The 15,567-nt window shown below is 51.0% G+C and overlaps 7 protein-coding genes across 7 annotated transcripts; 4 read left to right on the forward strand and 3 right to left on the reverse strand.

Moving 5' to 3' along the window:
- Positions 1-472: 472 nt before the first annotated feature.
- Positions 473-3,049, forward strand: CC1G_02700 (hexose carrier protein; the record flags this gene model as incomplete). Its single annotated transcript, XM_001840185.2, has 12 exons — positions 473-528; positions 662-792; positions 865-979; positions 1,037-1,068; positions 1,170-1,244; positions 1,311-1,323; positions 1,382-1,465; positions 1,563-1,982; positions 2,066-2,375; positions 2,441-2,523; positions 2,587-2,689; positions 2,810-3,049. The coding sequence occupies 12 exons, from the start codon at positions 473-475 to the stop codon at positions 3,047-3,049; spliced, it is 1,662 nt and encodes a 553-aa protein (XP_001840237.2).
- Positions 3,050-3,499: 450 nt separating this feature from the next.
- CC1G_14324 (hypothetical protein) lies at positions 3,500-4,144 on the forward strand. Its single transcript, XM_002911283.1, has 3 exons — positions 3,500-3,566; positions 3,635-3,727; positions 3,844-4,144. Exons 1-3 carry the CDS (start codon positions 3,564-3,566, stop codon positions 3,979-3,981), a joined length of 234 nt encoding a protein of 77 aa, XP_002911329.1. The 5' UTR covers positions 3,500-3,563; the 3' UTR covers positions 3,982-4,144.
- Positions 4,145-5,060: 916 nt separating this feature from the next.
- Positions 5,061-6,212, forward strand: CC1G_02701 (hypothetical protein; the record flags this gene model as incomplete). Its single annotated transcript, XM_001840186.2, has 1 exon — positions 5,061-6,212. The coding sequence occupies one exon, from the start codon at positions 5,061-5,063 to the stop codon at positions 6,210-6,212; it is 1,152 nt and encodes a 383-aa protein (XP_001840238.2).
- Positions 6,213-6,940: 728 nt separating this feature from the next.
- On the reverse strand, positions 6,941-8,195 carry CC1G_02702 (hypothetical protein; the record flags this gene model as incomplete). Its single annotated transcript, XM_001840187.2, has 2 exons — positions 6,941-8,084; positions 8,155-8,195. 2 exons carry the CDS (start codon positions 8,193-8,195, stop codon positions 6,941-6,943), a joined length of 1,185 nt encoding a protein of 394 aa, XP_001840239.2.
- Positions 8,196-8,676: 481 nt separating this feature from the next.
- On the reverse strand, positions 8,677-10,351 carry CC1G_02703 (CMGC/CDK/CDC2 protein kinase; the record flags this gene model as incomplete). The annotated part of the gene is made up of 7 exons (XM_001840188.2): positions 8,677-8,939; positions 8,998-9,034; positions 9,096-9,237; positions 9,292-9,458; positions 9,508-9,678; positions 9,981-10,107; positions 10,188-10,351. The coding sequence occupies 7 exons, from the start codon at positions 10,349-10,351 to the stop codon at positions 8,881-8,883; spliced, it is 867 nt and encodes a 288-aa protein (XP_001840240.2). The 3' UTR covers positions 8,677-8,880.
- Positions 10,352-11,839: 1,488 nt separating this feature from the next.
- On the reverse strand, positions 11,840-13,395 carry CC1G_02704 (XPA-binding protein 1; the record flags this gene model as incomplete). Its single annotated transcript, XM_001840189.2, has 7 exons — positions 13,287-13,395; positions 12,974-13,235; positions 12,819-12,923; positions 12,592-12,765; positions 12,313-12,532; positions 11,980-12,265; positions 11,840-11,928 (listed from the first exon to the last, which is right to left on the reverse strand). The coding sequence occupies exons 2-7, from the start codon at positions 13,207-13,209 to the stop codon at positions 11,840-11,842; spliced, it is 1,110 nt and encodes a 369-aa protein (XP_001840241.1). The 5' UTR covers positions 13,210-13,235; positions 13,287-13,395.
- Positions 13,396-14,108: 713 nt separating this feature from the next.
- Positions 14,109-15,423, forward strand: CC1G_02705 (hypothetical protein). Its single transcript, XM_001840190.2, has 9 exons — positions 14,109-14,190; positions 14,304-14,435; positions 14,491-14,619; positions 14,667-14,709; positions 14,763-14,819; positions 14,871-14,947; positions 15,003-15,036; positions 15,090-15,143; positions 15,199-15,423. The coding sequence occupies exons 1-9, from the start codon at positions 14,174-14,176 to the stop codon at positions 15,250-15,252; spliced, it is 597 nt and encodes a 198-aa protein (XP_001840242.1). The 5' UTR covers positions 14,109-14,173; the 3' UTR covers positions 15,253-15,423.
- Positions 15,424-15,567: the final 144 nt, after the last annotated feature.

Here is a 15,567-nt window from a genome sequence, read left to right on the forward strand (position 1 = left end):
TGGTCCTTGGCCTCTTCGAAACGCTCAACCAATGGGTGGTGTCCGGTGCAGATAAGAAATGAAGTCAATCCTGCAGTGATTCCTCCTCGCGCAACGTCGTCGCGCCCGCCGACACGTCGCCCAGCACATCACGTGGAGGTACATCATCCCGAGTCGGATCTGATCCCAGACGGAAGCTATTCTTGCCTGACCTTCCGTTCTCAGCGAGCTCCGTTTAGTGCACGACCACAGTGTCGTTGCTCAAGTCTTTCGACTATTCTGTTCTATCCCAGCTATCTATGTCGTCTAGATCTCATTAGAGTTCTCTGAAGAGTTTCTCGTCTACAAGCTCGCCTCTGACCTCCTTGGAGGCAACCCAATCTATGCCTTGGACCGGGACAAGTTGCACTTTCGACCACCTATACCCTGCTTGGCTCATACGAGAACCTATCCTGACACACCCTCATTACTGGAAGAGCTCTAATAACCAACCATGCCTTCCCAATCATCCTACGCCTACATGCCACTCGATGACGACTCCACCTCAAGGTACGCCATACAAGGATCAATCTCTACCTCTCGTCCCAATGCCCAAAGTCTATCCGAGATTGGGTATACATACCAGCCTTTGGTCGATGATCTAACCTCTTCCCTTCCCTTCTTTCCTTCCTTCTCATCGCAGGTCGGGTTCTAGAGGAGGCCCAAGTGGAATAATGTCACCTTCACCACAGAAGACCCGGTATCTCGGTATGAAGGGGACCAAGCTGAACGTCTGGGTTACGGTCGCGTGTACAGCTGCCATGACTCTCTTCGGTGCGTAAACACTTTATTTATGCCATGATCGTATTTCTAATAGATTTATACCGATGTGACATGAAAAACCAGGCTACGACCAAGGTGTCTTCGGCGGGATCATCGTAACAGAGGACTTCCTCAAGACCATGGGATACCCGGATCCACATCTCCAAGGAACCATCGTCTCGATATACGACATCGGATGGTAGCCCCTTTCTCGCCAACCTCTCCAACCCGTGGACTAGCACTGACTACATCTCAGCTTCCTCGGGGCCATTGCTGCCTTCGCATTCGGTGAGCAAGCCCACCCAGGCTCCTTCCGTGATCTCAAGGCTAAAGGACGATGTCAGGCGAAAGCCTCGGAAGAAAGAAATCGTTCCTCATTGGGGTGATAGTCATGTCCATCGGTGCCATCCTCCAAACCTGCTCCTACACAGTCCCGCAAATGATTGTCTCGCGAGTGATTACCGGTTCGTCTTAGTACCCCTCCCTCGCTCTATTGAACGATACTGACGCCAAAGTACATATGTATACAGGTTTGGGAAACGGGTGACTACCACTCCCACTTTTTCTTACTATTCCTGGCCCCCTTCTGATGTCGGGACAGCGTAAACACAGCAACAGCACCCGTCTGGCAAAGCGAAACGTCCAAACCAGCCTGGCGAGGCAAACTCGTCGTGTTCTCCATGATGTTCGTTCGCCTTCTCCCCTCCCTCCCTCCCTCCATCTCTCCCTCCTTCCCATCAGGTCCTAATCTAACGAACTAACACCTCCCGGGTTACAAACAGCATGAACATCGCCGGCTTCTCCCTCAGCAACTGGATGACCTACGGCTTCAGCTTCCTCCCAGGCAGCATCTCCTGGCGCTTCCCCATCGCCTTCCAGCTCTTCTTCTCCGCGATCCTCTTATCCACCATCCCCTGGCTCCCCGAGAGCCCGCGCTGGCTCCTCGCACACGGGCACATCGAGGAGGGCGTCGAGGTCCTCGCGGCGCTCGAGAGCGAGGACGCCACACCCCAGACCGCCAGCGTCGTCCACCAGAGAGACGCGATTCTCCGCGCGGTGCAGAAGGAGAGGGAGGGGAGTGTGACGTGGAAGGATGTTGTGGCTGGGAATACGGGTAATACGGGGATGATTAGACGGTTGTGTCTTGGTGCGGGCACGCAGTGGATGCAGCAGCTGGTTGGGATTAACGTTACGAGCTACTAGTACGTCTCTATCTCCCTCGTTCTTTGATACCCGACATAGTCCTAACTCCTCTCCTCTCGCCTTCCCTTCTTCGTGCGGGCAGCCTCCCCCTCGTCCTCCAAAACTCCGTCGGCCTCTCCAACACCACCTCCCGCCTCCTCGCAGCATGCAACTCCGTCTCCTACCTCATCTTCTCCTTCTTCGGCCTGCTCCTCATCGAAAAAGCCGGGCGCCGCAAACTCATGATGTGGGGCGCCGCAGGCCAGTGCGCTTGTTACGTCTTTATTAGTTGGTTGTTGGCGTTGACGGAGGGTGTGGAGGAGGGTGAGGGTGATGGGATGAAGTACTCGTATGGGGCGGGAGCGACGTTCTTTTTCTTTTTGTATTATTTGTTTTTTGGGATTTGTTGGCAGGTGAGGTGGACGGACCTTTTGAGTCGGCTTTTGGTGTTTGGTGGTGCTGATGGGATTGAGTGTAGGGTGTGCCGTGGTTATACCCGACGGAAATCAACAGTCTCTCGATGAGAGCCAAAGGTGCCGGTCTCGCAACTGCGTCGAACTGGTAAATGTTACCCTTCCTTTCCCCTTTCTATTACAGAGCTCACTGGGATTGGTATTGTCATAGGCTATCGAACTACATCGTCGTCCAAATCACACCTCCCGGCATCGCTAGCTTGGGCTGGAAGTTCTACCTCATCTGGACCTTTTTCAATTTTATTTTTATCCCAGTACGTCTGATGTTATTTTTGGGTCTGATGCGTGTTTATCCCTGACTCTGACCGGACACCTCGTTCTTCGTTCTTGTACCCCACTCTTATCCTCCCATCCCCACCCACCCCCTCCAACAGATAATCTGGCTCATCTACCCCGAAACCGCCAACCGCCACCTCGAAGATATAGATAAACTATACCAGGAGAACCCGAATATGATCATCGTTCTAGGAAACAAGGAGGCGATTCAGGTGGAGAGGCCGCAGAGGTTTGTTGATGCGGATAAGGAGTTGGCGGATGGCCGTGGTCATGGTCATGGTGCTGGGGGTGCTGCTCAGGATGGGGGTGGGGGGTCTGCTTTGGATGATGAACAGTGAATTAGTGACGAGTATACAGTATACAGTATGTGCTGCCGCGAGTGCCAATAATAATTAATAGAGGCTGTTCTCTTCACAGTGACTATCTGCGTCAATGGCGTAGAGTATAGTACATCGGCGTGGTGTATCCTCAGGCTCGTGTTCCCCTATCTATGCAAATGCTTAGTCATCGTGACGTCACCACCAATGACGTCACCACCGACCACGGCTGAGCGGATCTCTGTGAAGTTATCATAGTGCTCTTATCGAGGAAGACCTCTGGTATGACGACTTTGTGTCATCGTTCCTGTAATGCATTCTTTGAGATGGAGCTCCTGCCAGAAGGTACTATATTCTTGGGATGAAGTTGGGAAGTAGGGTGGAGCGGGGAGAAGCTTTGGGAGGTATATAAGAATCTAGTGGGTTGGCCTTTGAAGTCCCATTACTACTGTATACCAAGTTACGACTTGCGAACAACTTATCGACTTCTCTCTTCTTCAGACAGTACAACCCGAGAAACCACAAACAAATCACAATGGTATTTGCTTTATTTGATTGCCTAACGCAGGAGGTCGAGCTCACCAGTGGTATTTCTATCTTGTGCAGGGATCTGTATTCAGCGCCATCGGTCGGGGTATCAACTCTATCATTTCCGCTATTGCGAATGTGTTCATGACTATCGTGAGCGCTATAACTTATGTACGTATCCCCTCCCATTCCCCGTTTCACGTTTCCCTCCCCCCTTTCCTCCCTTCCACTCTTCCTCATTAAAAACTCCCATCTAACCAACACCCCTTCCCCCTATGTTATAATAGGTAATCGTAACCATCTTCGACGTCATCACCGACATCCTCTGCTGCCGCTGCTTCGGTAGCAGACGAAGCAGTCGGCGCACTGGACGTACAAAGTTTAGGAGGTTTGGTGGATCGAGGAGGCGTGGGGCGACGTATTAGGGTTTGTGCGTGCTGATTGGGGACGTGCTTGTTTTGTGTCTCTTGACTCTGGACTGGACGGATCCAACACGGATTGAAACACGGACGTTTTCTCTTGATGATACCATATGAATCTGTACTCTATATTTACGACTATTCTAATTTTGACATGATTCGGACTTTGTACACGATCTGGACGCAGCTCGTTGAGTAATGGATATACTTAGTACAAGCCTGGTAGTAGTGTGTGAAGACTGAACGATGTCTTGAAGAACACGTAGTGAGCTCAAGTACAGTGCAGTGGACCCGGGGATCTCGGTCCTGCTACTTGGATACTGCAACCTGCACCGGTGCCTTCGAATGACTTGCAGCGACCTTCGACCTTCGATTGCGATGCACTGGAATTTGGAGGAGCCTTTGGTGCACCATGCGGGCTGTTCAACGCGCGGGCGGAGCTCGAAGAGCCGTTCCCAGACGAAGACCCTTCGCGATTGACCTTCTCATTGGCCTCCCTGTGGACCTTTGGGCTCGTGCTCCCGTTTTAATATGTCCTTTAACTTCTCTTTGCATAGATAAATATATCTAGAAGGGCTCCAATTCTTTGACCTACCGACTCTGGCAGCACTAAAATAGGCGCCCGATAGCCTGCGCGAACAGACTGTGATGGACACCGACAAAAAAGGGGCCCTCTCTTTCTCACCAATTCCGAAGATGGGCGTGAGGATTAAGACTCACAGAGTGAATGATTAATATTAAGTGGCACTCTTCTCCCGATGATTTCTCACTCCAACGCCGGCAGACAGCTGCCAACACCCATTGTCTGGTGGGCGGTTAAATGACCGAAAATGGAAAGAGTCGGAAATTGATCGTTCATTTGCGATTGCTCACGGACAGTTCCCCTTTGATTCTTGAACGACAAACAATGGGTATCCAAGGGCAATCATGATCACTGGATGGCCGGTGAGAAAGGCAAATGAGAGGTATATAAGACAGCTTCCCTGACGGACGCGTCGTCCAATTCAACGCCCACCTGCCCCTCAGAGCCCGTCACCACTCACCGTCATCTAAGTTAGCGCGCCTTCCTTTCAGTACCAAGTCCAATGCGTCGGTCGCTTCCCCTCCCGGTGGAGCTCCTTGGGGTCATCTTTTGCCTCGCTACTGCAGGATGCAAAATCCAGGATTTAACCAACCTAACCCGTGTCTGCACCGACTTCCGCACCATCTTGTTCGCCACGCCTCTTTTCTGGACCGACTTGCTCGTAGTGTTCACCCACAACACTGATCTAAGGAAACTAATCGCTCAGCTGGGCAAGCTTTTCAAGCGCTCGCAAAAACAATGGGTTAGGTTGAGCTTGAACTACGAAAGCGATATGCCTCATCATGAAATCAACATCCTCAACGACTTTCTTCTGGACACTGGGTTTACATTCCGCCTGAAAGGTCTCTCTGTTCGCTTTTCAAAGTCCGTAGACCTTGGACATCTTGGAACGATTATACGCAGTGGCCGCGTAGCCGATGCGCGGAGAATCTTCAATGACTGGGACTTTTTCACACAGTTTCTCGAAATTGCAGGAGCGAAGGATGTCAAGCCGTTCGAAGACCTTGAATATCTTTCCCTGAATGTTCTGGACATGGCCGTTCGATTACAATCGCAAACATTCCGAAGGGGATTCCCCAATCTCAAGGTTCTGGCGCTGAACTGTTCTCCTCGTTACGGGCAAGACCGTCTGAAGACCATCGACTGGGCTGGGATCGACTTGAAGGGTCTCAAGGCTCTCACTATCGTGCCGTTTCACGATCGTGATGGATTGGAACTGTCGGCCTACCATTTGCACACTATCCTTTCGGGAGCCCCGGATTTGGAGTCGCTCAACTTGTCTATTCCACCACAGCCATCGATGACGGGAGCACCCCCTGGTCCACTCATTGACAAGGTCATCATCGTCCATGAGTCCCTCACTGAACTAGTCTTAAGCGGTGGGATTGAGGATATGGCGCGCCTGTTGTCCAATTTGGCCCTTCCCAAGTTGCGCTCCCTTCGACTTGAAGGGGCGAACAGCGATCATGGGTCCCGTCGCCTTGCGCGGCGCGTTCTTGGGACTGGTATCTTGTCTAAAGTCGAGAAACTAGTCCGCGATAGTGGGTGTGCGTTAAAGGAACTGATGATTGACTTTCAGATCACCTGGGCGGAGGAGCAGTTGGCAGAGTTGCGCGCCCTGCTCCCGGCAATGGCTCGACTTACTCTTACCTAGCACTTTGAGTATTAGTGCATGACCCATGTCATCAAGTTTCTGTACCGCAGTTTTTGAATGCCTTTGCTATTTCTGTCAGATTGATTGTCCCCTGTACTACTTACTCCCAACTTTCGTACCGAATAAATGTGCGATGTATTCATTTATATTTCTACCACAGTACCTGAGTATTTGAAGGAAGCTGGAGCTTCAGAACTCCTGCCCCTGAGTACTAGACACAGGCCTTGACCTGATTGAGCCAACGACAGCAACGTTTAAGCGCCGGTCTCGGCGACGGGCGCTTCGAGCGCGACGACCGTGAACGTCCCAGCGAGTGGGTCTCCCAGCCCCACTTCCTCCACAGACGAACTGGGAATGAAGAGTAGAACGGAGGTGGTGGGTGTATTTCGGTTGTAGTATTGAAATCACTCTCAAAGCTGGCTGAAATGCCTAAAAGTAGTCACTGTCAGAAGCGAACGAGAAATTAGAATATCATTACCCGCTGGTATGTGAACCTGAATTCATCCAAGGTGGGGAAGGATAGCTCTTTTCTGATCACTCAAACTAAAGGGGCAATTAGGGTGATATTTATATAGGATAGCATATACATAGTAGGATAACATATACATAGGATAACTATTTGATTTCATAATCTAAATGGTGAAGAGATTGCGAAAGAAACTCGACGAATGACTGGGCCGGACCAGAAATCATAGATGTTGCATAGTCTTAAACATGTACAGTACTACTCACACCCACCGGTTCGAAGTCGAATCTCGCCCGGATGATTCTTTTGTCAAGAAGGTGGGAACTGCGTTGGGTCGTAAGGGTGTGGGGGCTTTGATGTCTGGGATAGTCTTGCTGCGGGAAGGTTTATCAGGGGGAGGTTCGATCCTACTACTGGAAGACTTCGACCTGGACAGTGCTCTCGAGTTACTTTCAGCGTCTTTCGAGGCACTGGACTTGGAGGAGGAACCATCTGATGTACCGGAAGGGTTCTTCATGGTCAACCCACGCGAGAGGCTCGAAGGACCCTTCCCAGATGAGGGTCTTTCACCCTTGGGCTTCGAGTCTTTGACTTCCCTCGGGTTCCCGCTCCCATTCGTAACCTGGTCCCTATAAACCTTAGGGATTTCAGGGACCGGCGGTGCATCAGCCGGGGCCTTGTATTTGTACTTCTCCCCACCCTGTAAGTCATGGTCCATCGAGTCCTGCGAGTAGACCGACATCGCAGTAGTCGCGACCGAGTACCTCTGCTCTTTGTCCTTCATGGTGCTCCTGGCACCCGAGTCAGTCAGCTCCGTCTTCAAGAACATTGTGTCGTCCCAGAACCCTGCCCAATCATCTTTATCGAGCGCATCGGAGATGATCGACAGGGCCTTTCGACTGCGCTCACTGAGTGGCGCGTCGGTGCTTGATGCGAGGTTGCTGAGGATGACCGAAGCGCGACGACGGGCTTGGAGGTCGGTACCGCTCAGTAGGAAGTTCTTGTCGGCTAATGGACCATCCCAGTTGAGCTCCAGCTGGTCAAGCCCTCCTCTAGAGCTCTGGTCGCTCTCTTCCGGCAGTGGCGGCAAAGGCTTGTCTTTGTTATAGAGGAGCTTCGCGGGTTTCTTCTTTGACCTTGTTGAACGGGTAGACTGCCTCGTTTGGGCTCTGGGAGTGCTTGGTGGCCCCTCCGCGCCAATTGCAATGTTCCATTGCTCATTTAATTGTGCCGAGAGGTCGTCAGCGGGGGATCGGTTCGCACTGGATCTGGCAGATGGTATTGTACTAGACTCTGTCAATTCCGAGTCGATAAGATAATTGACCCAATCGACCAGACCGAGGTGCCTGATTTTACTCTTGAGATCGCTTTCAGACTGTGTGGGCTTGCCGAAATCGAGACTCGTGCTAGTTAAAGGAACAAGTCAGTATTTGCTTCCGTTTGATGATAGGACAAAGGCAGGCCACTTGCAAAAACTCGAGAACCTTCTGTTCGAAGCGTGTAAAAAGTCGAGGCATAGCTGGATAGGCGGTCCCTGGATAGTTGAGAAGTGAAAGTGTCAAAGAGACCAGGAGGCTCGCAGTAGACAACCGTGATGAGGATGGTCAAAGTTTGCGGGCAACCAGTGTATGCTTGGAGCAACAATCGTCGGTGAGGCGCGCTTTATACCCCATCTTATTAAAAAGACCGAAAGTTAAGATCAGATCATAAAGGATGAAAAGTCAAAGCGCGGGCCACCTTGCGCACGGTGACAATGAGGCCGCACAAAAGTGAATTTCCAAAAACGGAAGCGTCCACTCCCAATTTGGAAGGTCGACAGGGGCCCTCGAAGGCGAAAGGGCGGCATGCCATCGTCCCTGCCCAGTCAGACACGCCAAGATGTCCACACCGCCCATCCGCTCGTCATGCCTACCGTACCCGACTCTCATTGAACCCCAAGTAAAGACAATGAACGCCACAGCTAGTCAAAGGGCACGAAATGCCACTTCTTTCACAAAGACAGTGATCACAAACATGCATTTGCGATGATATGAGTACGATGGGATGGACAGCGATCAGAAAGCGATATGCACAACTTATATATATATATCTTCATAACTGTGATGAAAAGAGACACTCGATACCGAAACCGAGGTCCTAAAGCCCAAATTATTTCGACATGTGAGGCAGAAGGGGAACAGTGACACTTGTGGATTTGCTCGTTCATGCCTTGTAGTTGTTATTGTAGTCGGCGAAATATGGATGGACGAGTGCGCGCTTGGCTTCGTAGGGATGTCAGTTACCCGCAACCGCAGATCGCAAAAATTGAGACGAGCATACCAGAGAGGCGCTTGGCCGAATCGTAGGTGAGGGTGCGCTGGGTTGGCAGCCAAACAGGTCGATCGACGTCGATTGATGGACTGAATCGTGGAACTCACCTTCAACATGTCGATGCCCGCCTCGTCCAGAGTGGGAACGGCCTTGGCAAGGTCTTGCCGGCTCCAGTTAGGGAAGGTAGGTTTGTAATCGGGAAGCGTGCTGACACCAGGCCAGATGTCCTCGTTGGGGGTACCCAAGAGCCTGACATCGTCACCCGTTCAATACGTTCTACTTTCTAATGAAAACGTTCCTTACCTGAAGATCTTGAAGATCTGGTCGATCTCTGAATCGCCAGGGAAGAGAGGAGCGCCCTGCATGGCCATCTCTGCAAAGATGCAGCCAACGGACCACATGTCGATAGCGGTTGAGTAGTGGCGCGAACCAAGGAGGACCTCGGGTGCGCGATACCAGAGAGTAACGACCTACACATAGGTGAGTCTAACAGAATTCCCTGTTGAGAGGGACCCTTACCTCATGCGTATAGGTTCGCATGGGGATACCAAAAGCCCGCGCAAGACCGAAATCAGCTAGTTTGAGGTTGTTGTGTTTATCGATCAGGAGGTTCTGGGGCTTCAGATCTCGGTGGAGAATTCGGTGCGAGTGACAGTAGAGAAGGCCAGAGTTCAGTTGGTGGGTGAATTTCTAGCAAAGAAAAGCGGCGGTGAGATGGACTCCAGTTCGAGGACGACGACGCGGTAAGGCCACGTGACTTTATGTCATAAAGTCGCGAGCCAATTTAAATTACAGGCTCTCGTCCTGTGTCAGACGGCCTGAAAACGAGTGGCCCGAAGACGATAAAGCAAAGGGGAAGTGGAAAAAATAGCCCCATCGCGTCGAGACGCGTGAATCGGACGCGTGCAATTATGGGCGCCCGCGCGCGGCACATGACCTCGGGACAGGGGGAGGAGAAGAAATAAACCGAAATCGCCGCACCGGGAACCCACCTTGACGAGCGCAGGAGTAATGGGAGAGCGGTTCTGGTTCCCAGTTTCGATGAACCTCTTGAGATCGACGTCCAAGAACTCGAAAACGAGGTACAGTTTCTGGTCCGCATGAACGATATCCAGCAGCCTGAGAATCAGGAATACCGTCAGTAACGATCCCATGCCAGTAGAGTCTCGTCTCCATGAAAACACTAAAAGCCCACGGACTTGACGATGTTGTCATCCTTCAACTCTTTGAGCAAGCTGATCTCACGAATGGCAGTACTGGGAACGCCCTCGTCTTCAGCCTCGAGCCTGATCTTCTTCAGGGCGACGATGGTATTCGTACTTGTATCTCTTGCCTTATAAACAACGCCATAGGTACCTGCCATCATGCACGAGCAAGACAACGTGGTGTCAGCGTGATGATTTGGTGAAGAAAGGCCCCAATTACGCACCTTCGCCTACAGTGCGGACGCTCGAGGGTGGGTGGTCTATACGTCTCCCAGCAGACAACCTGCCACATACCGACTTTTTCGATTTTTGCGTATCTGCGACCAATGAATCCCACAGAGATGGATGATGACAATCAGCTCGTTGCGTTCATCCAGCGCCTACGTCGCACCCACCGATCCATGGTTCAATGCAAAAGGCGGTTTCGTTGTGTGCGGGTCGTTGGGGTCGTCTTGAGCGATGTCGAGGTCGGTAGCGAGTCTTCAAAATGCCAAAACGGGGCTAGAGAGCCCTGAACGGTGATCAGAGGCGATGAACAGCAACCAAGATTCCAGGAAAGAGACCGACAAGATTCTGGAGCCTTTCCAAAGGCTGCTGGTCGTCGTCGATGGCGGTCTACTGGGTTGTTGGCCGTCGTGGTGGCGTTTCGTCGGTGTCGAGAAATGTGGTTGAGAAAGAAAAGGGTTGAAGAAGATGGCTGTCGAGGTGAAAGAGAGGCTAACGAGACTTTTGCGGGTCAATGAATGGCAGGCTTGAAGTTTACCCCATTGGGAGGCTGTCACTGCCACCGAAATTTCATGTCGACAGTGGGCGCGAATAGGTCTTCAATATGTCCAGAAGTAACCATTTACAAAAGTAGCACACGGTGTTAAGAAATACAAGAAGGATATCTGGACAGGATGAATGACCGATTTTACGAGATCTCTATGGCAGACGTGTGTTTTTTGAATTCCCACTTTCCTACACCTCGGAGGCACATTTCTTCCATTCCCCAACAGCAGTTGTGACCACACACATGGGTAGACTTTGTTGTTCTCGCCGTCCACGGCCCCAATGGTACAAACACCACCTAGCAACAATCGAGACTTCTTTGACAACCTCAGAATGGTGACTTTCCCCCGATGACGCAACGGATAAACGCCCCCTTCGGTGCCTTATCGCTGCCCGGATCCTGACTCGATGTTTGAGCAACGAGGTGATACAAGATGAGGTTTCTTACCGTCCATCGGGTTGTGGACAATATTTACTCTCATCTGACGCTGTTGATGATGAGTCGCCCATGGTCTGCGGCGAGATCGAGTCACCCTGGTCTCCCGTCCTGAACATCTATGTTCCACAGACTGGCCTCACGGCGCGACGGTTGTTATGTCTCGGTTCTGTAGAGGAGTTTGTAGGGTCAGATATGGTCGAGGTTGTGCTTGGCTCGCAGGGCGACGAGGACGGTATAAGCGCAGATGGTGTCTCGTGGGATAGGGTGTGTGCAAGAAGACAAGTTCCATTCACAAAAGGCGAGGGTCAGAGTACGATAATTCCCGTGTACTGTACCTAAAATAGATCCCCTTTTTGTCTTTCCCTTTGGAGGTTGGCTGTCTGTAAGCGAGGGTGCATTGCCCTTCCAACAGTGGTTTACTTGCAAAAACGACCACTCATCCCGGTCTGGGCCAGTTGATGTCTTCGTCTGGATGCCGCTGGGCTCGCGTGAGGTCGACATACTGGCCAGGCCACGGGTCTGCACCTGCAAAACGACATCAACGACAGAACCACCCAGGATCGACAAAGCACTTACTCCGGTCAATGATATTCGTCTCATCGTCATCGTCATCGTCATCCTCAGCATCAGGATCCCATCTATCCTGAGCTGCAAACGCAGGGTTCTTTTCCCGGTCGATTGTGAGATCCTTGAGCAGCCTGTTCATAGAATCTTGCTTGGCAGCTTGAAGCGTCTCCTCCTTCCGCTTCCGTGCACGCTCGAGTTCGGGGAGATAGTCTTTTTCATATTCCTCTCTTGAGGCATCGACGGCTTCGAAGAACTCTTTGACACCATCTCCCGTTACACTGGAGACACCAACGGCCTGATACGAGTGTTATTAATGCGTCAAAGTAGGCGATAGAATATTACCTTGAGGTTCTTGTAGAATTCGTCGAGGACCAAGCTCATACTGTTCATTAAGCTGTTCATGTAGGTAGGCTCGCCTTCAGAGTCGCGTGTACCGCCGTGGGTTGCCAGGGCGAGCTGGAAAGCTTCAAAGTCGGTCATCCAATCTAGAGCAAAATCGTGCGGCTGCACGTCGGTCTTGTTGAACACGAGAACGAATGGAAGTTTCGTTTTGTATAGGATACTGCGGCCAGTAAAATTAGAACAACCTTTGAGCTGCTACCTAAAGATAGAACACGGCACCTGCAAGCGTAAAGCATGTTGGACATGAAAGTGGCCGGTGCAGTCGTCCGCGGTGTGTCGATAATGTAGGCGACTACTGTCGGCAGAGAAGAGGCGACGGCATCGGTGATGATAGAGCCAGATGCTGACCAGGTAAAGATCTCAATTTGACCTGGAGTGTCGAGGATAACATAACTGCATCCATACGATCAAAAAAGAGGAACAGGATCAAGGAACGAGGGACTTACTCGACGTCGTCCGCTCGTTTCTCGACCAAATCCAATACTTGATCGAATTTGGTCGTAAAGAGGTTGAGAGCGGTCATGATTCCACCGTTTGGACCCAGATTGTATCTGAGGTTCGGTTGGTCTAGTTCCCTTGGTGAAACAATCGAAACACGAACTGTTTCATGACTTCTTGGTAGTTGACTGTATCTCGGATGTCGATATTCGCTTCGTAGGGGACATGGGTCACGGCAGGGTCCAGGTTGAGGATGTAAGGAGGTTTTGGAGGGTCCAGGGAGTGCAAATACGAATTTATTCGTTGGACAAACGTCGATTTCCCTGCTCCAGCCATACCAATCGTGATGATGGTTATGGGCTTCTTTTTACTCGACGACCCTTCTGCTTGTGAAGCCATGTTTCACGATCTGAAGATTCCCTATTCTTTCAAATGTCAGGTTCAATTTCCTAGATGACGACATCCTTCACGCATACCGAGATGGTCCAAGTTCCTTTGGGGCTTAGAAAACTGGCAACTTCCAAAGATTCAAGTTGAGAAACGCGGTTGAATTGGAAATTCAAGAAACGAACTTCGACGTTGTGGTGGTAAGCAGGCAAGTTGCTGAGCCGTTTCCTCCGGAGAACCGATGAGCCTGTGGAATACGTCACGTGTATTAAGGTCATGTGACCATTGAGGTCCCGGCGCCTAATTCGTCAGACTCGAGGTGACGGTCGAACATTAAATGCATGGACGTCAAGTTGTGTCTGTGAGAATATAAAAGGGCGGAAGAGCAATGTTGATATGGGCCCTTCACTCCAATGTTGCGCTCTTCACATCAAAATTCTCTAGCTTTGACGACTAGTAAACCTGACCCAGCGCACTGCGAGAGTCGTGAATAGCTGCCGGAGTGGTCAAAAACTCCACACACTCTCTTTTGGTCTACATCTACGCCCTGTTTCGACTTGAAACTACATGAAACTCTCGGGGATGAGTTCCACAACTCACCCGATAAGTGGCCGGGCCAGTGCAGTGTACCTGATGATCCATCCTTTCTGGCCAGAATGCAGAAGTAATGGGTAACGGTTATTAGAGTCTCCTGGTCCTCATTTGATTTGGACAGAAATTTAGATTACTGGATCCCTGATTGTGGAACATCCACACCTTGGCCAGAAGCCCTGAGAAGCCCCTAACGAACACATTAGGGGACGCGACGCGTCGAGGCACATGCTCCGTGGGAACAGCTCGGGCTTAGTCATCTTCATCGCTCCAAGCGAGACCCAGAAACAATGGTTTTACGGCACGCAGACAATGCAGGGGTCGATGAGCTCGAGTCATTGTGACGGCGTTCACACTTCTTGAACCACAACCACAACCACCAACCATGGCTATGGAACGATTGTAAGTCTACTTTGACTTTGAAACTGGCGAGAACGTTAACGACGTTGATCTCAACCTTCTTGTTCAAAATGTCCTTTGTGATTGGGTTTGATTTGGGGATTGGACGGTTTCAGGCGAAAGCAGTTTGCCAGTGACCCATCGTTTTTGAACGAGGGGTCCATGGGGCTCGTTGCTAGCGAGAGCAACCCCAGTGGAAGGTCCGGCCACATTCCCGGATACCCAGTTGGCAGTATTTTCAAGAGCAGGTGAGTGCGGAAATCTCTACGGCATTGACAGGTCCTGACCTTGAATATTCTACAGGAGAGACTGCGCCAAAGCCCGTGTTCATGGCATGAACGTCGCGGGCATCCATGGCTCCAAGCATTATGGAGCCTATTCGATTTGTATGTCGGGGGGCTACGAGGATGATACAGATGAGGGAGACTTTATGTGCGTCCGTTAAAATTCTGAATTGAATCACACTGACTGTCCTTCAGAATCTACACGGGTACTGGTGGCCAGGTCGACTCTTACGGTGGTGTGCGTCTCGCGCCATTCCCCAACGACTGTTCAAAATTGACGACTCTTCGCAGACCTCAAGCCAACAGCAAGACCAAAGCTTCAGCCACCCTGATAACGCTGCGTTGGCTGTGAGTCCTGACATCGATATCGATGAGCCTGTGCTGATTGGAATCCGATAGTTAAACTGCCAGAATGGACGGCCTGTCCGTGTCGTGCGGGGTCCGAACTCTGATTCGCCCTGGGCTCCTCACACTGGGTAAGCTTAGTCTCCATTGCCTGATGAAAGCTCATCGATGTAATGTCTCTCGTAGATATCGGTACGATGGCTTGTACAAAGTCGAGAAGGTGCGTCTGATCGACTATAATCCATCCAACTTCTTGCTAACGACATCGTTTAGGCCTACTTGGCGAAAGGCAAGAGTGGATATGTTGTCTGTCGTTACGAACTTCGAGTGAGTGTTCTCCCACTTCCATCGAAAATAACCCCTAACGGATCGGTATGTGCAGCGTCTCCCCGATCAGCCTCCCATCCCCCTCAAGTCATCGATTAAGCCATTGTGATTGAAATGCATATTGCATTTGATCGACACACTGCTCACGCTCTGCTCTTATCCATTCAACGATTCACCCATGCTTTCGGTTCTGCGACTCTATTTGGCTCTCACTTGTATCATTTAATTAATCTGCACAGTTTCTTTGGCCGATGCCCCAATTGCAATGTTTTACGTTTCACACTTGCTTGTTGAATAATCCCCAACGCCCTCGCTCCGCTCCATGACAAACCCGACTGCTTCGAGTGGTTCTGAGCGTACGTGAGCGTATCCAACCCCTTGATAACAGCGCCGATTGACCTTATCTTTCCAGCGCAAGTTTCAA

This window comes from Coprinopsis cinerea (genome assembly GCF_000182895.1).
Source record: "Coprinopsis cinerea okayama7#130 chromosome 4 map unlocalized cont3.4, whole genome shotgun sequence".
In the NCBI taxonomy this organism is placed as follows: Eukaryota; Fungi; Basidiomycota; class Agaricomycetes; order Agaricales; family Psathyrellaceae; genus Coprinopsis; species Coprinopsis cinerea.